Source organism: Octodon degus, unplaced genomic scaffold (genome assembly GCF_000260255.1).
Source record: "Octodon degus isolate 3935 unplaced genomic scaffold, OctDeg1.0 scaffold00012, whole genome shotgun sequence".
Classification (NCBI taxonomy): domain Eukaryota; kingdom Metazoa; phylum Chordata; class Mammalia; order Rodentia; family Octodontidae; genus Octodon; species Octodon degus.
In genome coordinates this window covers 15143626-15151277 of record NW_004524588.1, presented here as the reverse complement: position 1 = coordinate 15151277, position 7652 = coordinate 15143626, and the positions used below count along the sequence as shown (strand labels likewise).

The 7652-nt window shown below is 36.4% G+C and overlaps 1 protein-coding gene across 2 annotated transcripts in view; it reads left to right on the top strand.

The window, feature by feature from the left end:
* The window catches only part of Cul5 (cullin 5), a 107613-nt gene that overhangs the window by 78748 nt on the left and 21213 nt on the right, over positions 1-7652 (top strand). For both annotated transcript variants that reach the window (XM_004626223.3, XM_023709536.1), the window contains exons 8-11: positions 1614-1707; positions 3681-3811; positions 4029-4136; positions 6310-6374. In XM_004626223.3, the coding sequence (XP_004626280.2) occupies positions 1614-1707; positions 3681-3811; positions 4029-4136; positions 6310-6374 (398 nt within the window). The remainder of the gene's footprint in view (positions 1-1613; positions 1708-3680; positions 3812-4028; positions 4137-6309; positions 6375-7652) is intronic.

The following is a 7652-nucleotide window of genomic DNA, read 5'->3' as shown; positions in this document are numbered from 1 at the left end:
GGTTGTCTAAAAATAAAGTGCATTTAAACTCATTTGAGAGAATGCCTCTTAGTTTAATACATATCAAACTAAAAGTCCATTGGTAGTGTTCATGGAGAAGATAGAACCTGGTCAGAGACCACTGCTAAAAAGGCATAAGACTATCTGCAAATAACTTGTGCAGTGGAACTACTTCTGAGACTGGAATATAAAACAAGAATCAAAGTTTTAATTCTGAGTTGCAGAGAAGGGAAAGAGACTATGTTCATAGCAGTGCCAACATCTGAAGTGGTGCCTTACATATTTCATCACCTACAATGGAAATAGTTAACCCTGGAAGAGATGACCAAAAGGATAAAAAGACTTGACTCAGTTGGAAAAATAAATAAATAAATAAATAAATGGGAAATGGTCATGTCCATTAAAACTGATTTCACGAGTACTCCAAAACATACTAGAATATATTTTGGTCTATCGGCTTTATTACATTTTAGCATATCAGCTTTAGTATATTTTAGTATATCTTGTTTCAGTATTCACAACCTATTTTATTTGACCCTTGGAGGAAAATTGTATAATATTGAGAGCAAGGATGGCCTAGAAATCCTCTGCTTCATTTAGATTTTAGGATGGCACTTGTACAAGGATAGTAGACCTTTGCTGGCTTACTTAAAGTATTTTGACAGCCTCTTTTTATCAGTCTGCATTCCACTCTATACACATGCCTCACTGCCTTCACACTGATTTTAACAGTGCTTTAGAAAGAGGTAAATCTCAATACTTTGTCCTCTCTATAAACTTCTTTGCTTCTTCCTTTACTTATAGGATAAAAATCTCCAAACTTTGATTTTTTTTCCATAATCTGATTCCAGCCTTCTTCCTTTTTTATTTTTTATTTATTTATTATTTTTTTTACAGAACCAGGGATTGAACTCAGGCCCTTATGCTTGCCAGGGAAGTGCTTATTCCACTGAGCCATCTCCCCGGCCCCTTCCTGGCCTTCTTGTCCACCACCTTTTCCTTGTGTTGTACTCCTTACTGTTTCTAAAATACTCAGTCTAAAAAAAAAAAAAAAATACTCAGTCTATTAGGACTTGAGTTTATTTTTCAGGATCCATCCAATTAGATGCCATTTTGTAGAACAACAGTTTGGGTTTCTCTTCTTGCTTACCCTCAGTTAAGTAATAATCTCTTTCAGATCAAGGCTTATATCATATTTTCATACCCACTCAGAGCAGGCATCCAGTAATGATTTTTTGCAGTATATATTCAAACTTTTTAACTTTCAGAGTTTAATACCAGTGTAGGCTCTGTTCAGATGGGAAGAACTAGTCATTTTGGGTTGTGTGCCCTTGTCCTCCCAACCCCCACCCCATCCCACCCCATACCTGGATTGAACTCAAGACCTTGAATTTCAGCATTTATGCCACTGAGCTATCTCCCCAGCCCGGACTTAAAATTTCTTTAAAAAATTCTTAAGTTCGGTATAAAGTGTATACTTTCAGTTATCCTGTGTAGTCAAGGTAAGTACACTTAATTTTGTGTGTTGAAAATCTTAGTGTTATTCTGTGAGTCAGAATAAATTTGTGCTGTAAAGCTTAAAGTAGACTTGACCAATTTTTTATATATTTCAGCTCATGGAATGTTGTGTGAATGCCTTGGTGACGTCATTTAAAGAGACTATCTTAGCAGAGTGCCAAGGCATGATCAAGCGAAATGAAACTGAAAGTAGGTAAAACACGTAAAAATACTGAATTTCTTTGAAGAGAATTTCTTTGAAGCAAATGAGTTAACAAAGTATTGTTAGGTCATTCTTTTACACGTGTATATTTGTTAGAGTAAGTTCTGTAGTGAAAAGCAAGCTCCTCTGTGGTATAAGAGAACTATTTGAGATTCTGTTTCATTTGGGTTTTTTTTTGAGATACTGCCTTGCTATGTATCCCAGGCTGGCCTCAAATTCATAATTCTCTTGCCTCAACCTCCCAAATACAGGGATTCAAGGCAAAATATTTGAATTTTATGTGCTTATCAAAGTAGAGTTATACATAACACATGTTGGGCACCCGAACAAGGGTTTTTTAAAAAAACTGGGAGTGAACCCAGGGCCTTCGCACTGAACTCATCACCAACCCTAGGGGGTCTCATCAAGTTGTTAGTTGCCCAGGCTGGGCTCATATTGATAATCCTGTCTCAGCCTCCTACAGATCTGGGATTTTAAATCTGCTGAAAAATTCTTTATGAATATAGATTTACATTATACTTATTCATTTCATTTATTTTTTTAAATTTTATTTATTTATGTGTGTGTGTGTGTGTGTGTGTGTGTGTGTGGCCAGCTCAGCCCACCAGGGGGCGGGGCTGGCTGGCATGTGGTGCTGGGGGATCGAACCGCAGTCCCTGTGCATTGCTAAGCTTGTTCCAAGTAGGTGCTTTAGACCACTGAGCCATCTCTCCAGCCCCCATTTCATTTATTTTTGTTTTTTAATTATCTAAAGAATACAAAATAGGAAAAAAATTAGAAATAATACAAAAGACAAAACAGTAGGAATTTGACAACGGTTGCTATATTGCATAATGTTGTCTTCAAATAAGTTGTTGAGATTACTAGATATAAGCATGCAAAATTGGTTTTTAAAAAGTTATAAGAAATTAAAAGGGACAAGAAAAAAATAGTTTAAGTATCAACTGTTCCCCTCTGTAGGCAGCAGAAATCAGCACAATCATCCAAGCACATCCTGCATAAATATGTCTCCCCCTCCCTGCTGTCCTTTTCCTCATCCCAATTTTTCCTTCCTTTTGAACAGATTCTCTTTTACAATATCTATTATACCTTTCAGATTTTATTTCCTCTTTCAAGTTCTTACACTAGGGAGACAATACAGTGTTTGCACATTTAGGTCTGATTTATTTCACTTATAAATATCATCTCTAGTTGCATCCATTTATATCAAAAAGCCTCAGATCTTTTTTAGAGCTGAGTAATACTCCATTGTATAAAAATACCGTGTCTTTTTTTTTTTTTTTTGATTGCTACTGCATTGTATAAAATACCACATCTTTTTAATCTATTCCTCAGTTGATAGACATATTTGGGTTGTTGCCAAGATTTAAGTTATGACAAATTGCACTACTATAAACATGGGTACACATATATCATAAAATATTGTGGTATAATACTTTTAGTTCGTTTGGAACAATACCCAGGAGGGGAATAGGTGGATTGCTTAGGATCTCCAAGTCTAGCTTTTTGAGAAATCTCCACACTGATTTCCATAGTGTTTGTACCAGTCTACACTCCCATCAACAGTAGATTCATTTCATTTTTGAGGTGCGATCTTGCTGTGTTCCCAAGAACTTCTGACCTTCACACATCTTTCTGAATCACCCATCTGAATAGCTGCAGCTACAAAGGTATCACCTGTGCCTGGGTTGTACTTTTAAGAATAAACAATACTGCATCTCTTTGATGATCAGAAGGAGTTGGGTTTTACAGTGTGTTTTCAATTTGGTTTTTATACAAAGTAATTTTTGCGAAGCTTAGAAGATAAATCAGGAAGCCCTACTTGCCATAATTTTTAAACTAATTGTACCCACAGCATGCAATTAATATAAATATTTCTCCATAGTTCATTCATGATTTAAATAAGAAAAAAAATTCTATTCGATAGAATAATTACATGAGTGTGTCCTCTGTTTTTCAGAATTACATTTAATGTTTTCATTGATGGATAAAGTTCCTAATGGAATAGAGCCAATGCTGAAAGACTTGGAGGAACACATTATAAGTGCTGGTCTGGCAGATATGGTAGCAGCTGCTGAAACTATTACCACTGTAAGTATCCCTCAGTAGTACTGACAGATGATTATCAGTGTTTTTTGTTTAAATGCAGATTATGGATTGAAATGATAAAAAGTTAGTATTGGAAATTTAATTATATTTGTAAGAAAAAATTTCACCAATTTTAAAACTATTCTTTTATTAAAATTGTATTATTTTTCTGTCATTTTCCTGTTAAAAAATTAAATATAAAACATTTTCTTTTTTCCAGGACTCTGAGAAATATGTTGAGCAGTTACTTACACTATTTAATAGATTTAGTAAACTTGTCAAAGAAGCTTTTCAGGATGATCCACGATTTCTTACTGCAAGAGATAAGGTATATGCTCTTGATTATTAACATTTTGTATTACAAGTATTACTCTTATCATTTACTTTAAGCAGTTAGCACTGTGCTGCTATGAAATTGCAGATTAAAGACCTGGCACCTCCAATTTGTGTGGGCAGTTACTGTTACATGTGGTTTAGCATATGTACTTTTAGATGTTGCTTATCTGTGAGCTAGAGATTAGCTGGAAAGGTGCTTTCTTCATTTTCCCCAAGAATATTTGTTTGCTTTTTAATCATACTGATTATTAAATTCCTTTTTATCTTTAAGATCTGGCTCCAAGCAAAAAAAAAAAAAAGCCTAATCAAACAAAGGGGCTGGGGAGATAGCTCAGTAGAATAAGCACTTGCCTGGCAAGTGTAAGGTCCTGAGTTCAATCCCTGGTTCCGCCAAAAAAAAAAAAAAAAAAAAAAAAAAAAAAACCTAAGATCTGGCTCCCATTATATGTTCTTCCTAACCAAAGTTTTTGTCCTAAGTCCTTTCCTCGTGTTCTTTTGAGAGGACTTAGCCTAATGCCCTCCAGATTCATTTGTTTTTGTAGTTGCAAGTAGTGAGGAGTCTTTTAGGGCTGAGTAGTATTCCATTACATAGTTGCACCCATTTCTCAATACATTTGTGTGTCAGATATTTAGATCGGTTGTTTTCATCTCTTGGCTGTTGTGAATACAGCTGCAAAGAACATGGAGTTCCAGTATCTTTACAAGGTGTTCATTTCATTTCCTTTGGATGTATGCCCAGTAGAGATAGCACTAGGGATTTAGATTTTATTATGACAAGATAGTATGTAGGATTTGCTGGTGAAGCATGTGTAGTATGCTAGAGATCATTCAGGGAATACACTCAGTGGTTCCAGTCATTTGGCAGGTTATTTGCATCATGATAGGTGAGAGTAAAGTGGAAACAGGTTGTGCGGAGAAGGTTGCAGGGAGCTCAGAAACTCGGTTTTGAACAGGTTAACATTAAAACGTGTGTTCAACATTCACGTGGAAATGCGGAGTCTGCAGTGGAAGGCTGAGAAGGGAGTTGGAAAAAAGTACTGTATTGGGCAGTGTCTGCATGGAAATGCCTTTATAAAGCACAGACACTGCCTACAATCATCAGAGAAGTAACTTAGATGGAAGAAATGATCCTAGGAATGACTTAGAATTCTGACAGCAAGTTGTTAGAAAAGGGGGGAGTCATCTTCTATGGGGGGAGAATGACTGTAGTGAGTAGGAGAGCATAGTATGCTAGAAAACAAATGGGAAAAGGATCTCTGAATACTCTTGGTAACAGGTGTAGTGGAAATGCCCATAATCATTGCACTCAGGGGGCTGAGGCAGGAGGAGTGCCACAAGTTTGAGGTCAACTAGATAGTGAATTCAAGACCAGCCTGAACTATATATAGCAAGACCCTTTCTCAAAGAAACCGAAATGCAGTTGATGGGTTGACGGAGATGAGAGCTAACCATTATATTCACCAGCATGGAGGTCGTTAGTAACGTTTACATGAATACTTGAGAGGATCAGTCATTTGACAGCCTGACTATAAGGGTACTAATAAAAAAAGCTTTGGTTGGGCATGGTGGTGGACACTTGTAACCCCAGCACTTGGGAGCCTGAAGCAGAACTGTCACTGAGTTTGAGGCCAACCTGAACTATGTAGTGATACCCTCCTTCCACTCCAAAAATCAAAACAAAACGAACAAAAAACATCTGTCTAGGAGAATAAGGCACTGAATTTGAAAAATGCCATTGGATTTCGATGGGGATTACAATGGTGTGGTTATCAGGCAGCCTTAAGATCCACATGATAGGAGCCAGGGAGATGGCTCAGTGGAATAAGTGCTTGCTTGGCAAGCACAAGGGTCTTGAGTTCAATCCCTGGTTCCAAAAAAAAAAAAAAAAAAAAAAAAAGATCCACATGAGAGTGTCGATAGAACATGACAGAGCATGCTAGTCTTTGAAAACATTCTATCATGACAGACTCCACTAGAAGTAAAGTCTGGACTAGGGATCCTGTTTAGTAGTAAGAGTGAATGCTGTAAGGCCATGACATCTCCAGCACTGCAAAAGAACAGTGAAATACTCCCCCCCCCCACATACTTTTGAAAGTGTAATAATTTATGGATATATTGTAAATATTTAGAGTATGCTCATTTTCTATTCTAATTATTTTTTTCAGGCATATAAAGCTGTTGTGAATGATGCTACCATATTTAAACTTGAATTGCCTTTGAAGCAGAAAGGGTAAGCTTTTTTGTTTCTTTTTGGTCTTTTTGAGATAGGGTCTTGCAACTCAGTTGAGGCTGGTTTTGAGTATAGTCCAGGCTTGTCTTGAACTTGCAGTAGTCCTCCTGCTTCAGCCTCCCTAATGCTGTGATTACAGACTTGTGCCACCACACCCAGCTTGGGTAAGCTTTTTTTAAAGTATATATATATATATATTTTTTAATTTTATCGAGAAACAAATATTAATGAGACAGTTTCAAAGCTGATTAATAGGACATTTTCAATACTTAATACATTGTACATTGTTACCTTCTTAGTGGTTATTAAAATTATATTCTAAAAATAATTAAATTGTTTTGGACTGTATTACATGTTACCGTATCTGTAAAGTACCCTGTTTTCCAGTTAGGTTTGTTTGTTTTTCTTTTTCTTTTTTTGGTGGAATTGGGGTTTGAACTCAGTCCTTTGTGCTTGCCAGGCAAGCACTTACTCTACTGAGCCATCTCCTCGGCCCCTTAGGTGTTTTTTTTGTTGTTATTCTTAGGGCTCTTCCATCATTTCACCATTGTAACTCTTTGGTATCTAACTTTTATTAGTCTCATTTTATTGACAGAAAAGTTAACTTTATTTTCTGAAACAGGAAAACATTTTGTTTTAATTATTTAATGGATTTTTTTCCTTATTAATTAGTAAAGATATATTCTATTACGTGCAAAAACAAGCCGGGGAAATGGCTTAGTAGAATAAGGGCCTGAGTTCAATCCCCCATTCTGAAAAGAAAAAAAAAAACAACAAAAAAAACCATAGTTAACAACTCCATTTACTATGTGATTTTTTTTTTGTTTGTTTGTTTTTGTTTTGTTTTTGGTACTAAGGACTTCACACTTGCCAGGCAGGTGGTAGGCTAGAGTTATATCCCCAGCTAAAACATCAATTTTAATTTAAGAATTATATTTTTAAAAAATTAATCTCTTTAGGGCTGGTGAGATGGCTCAGTGGTCTAAAGCACCTACTTAGAACAAGCTAAGCTAAGCAAAGCACAGGGACCGCGGTTCAATCCCCCCCCCCTGGTGGGCTGAGCTGGACACACACACTAAATAAATAAATAAATAAATAAATAAATAAAATTTAAAAAAAATTAATCTCTTTGGGGGGCTGGTGAGATGGCTTAGTGGTCTAAAGCACCTACTTAGAACAAGCTAAGTTAAGCAAAGCGTAGGGACCACGGTTCAATCCCTCAGCACCACGTGCCAGCCAGCCCCGCCCCCTGGAGGGCTGAGCTGGCCACATACACAA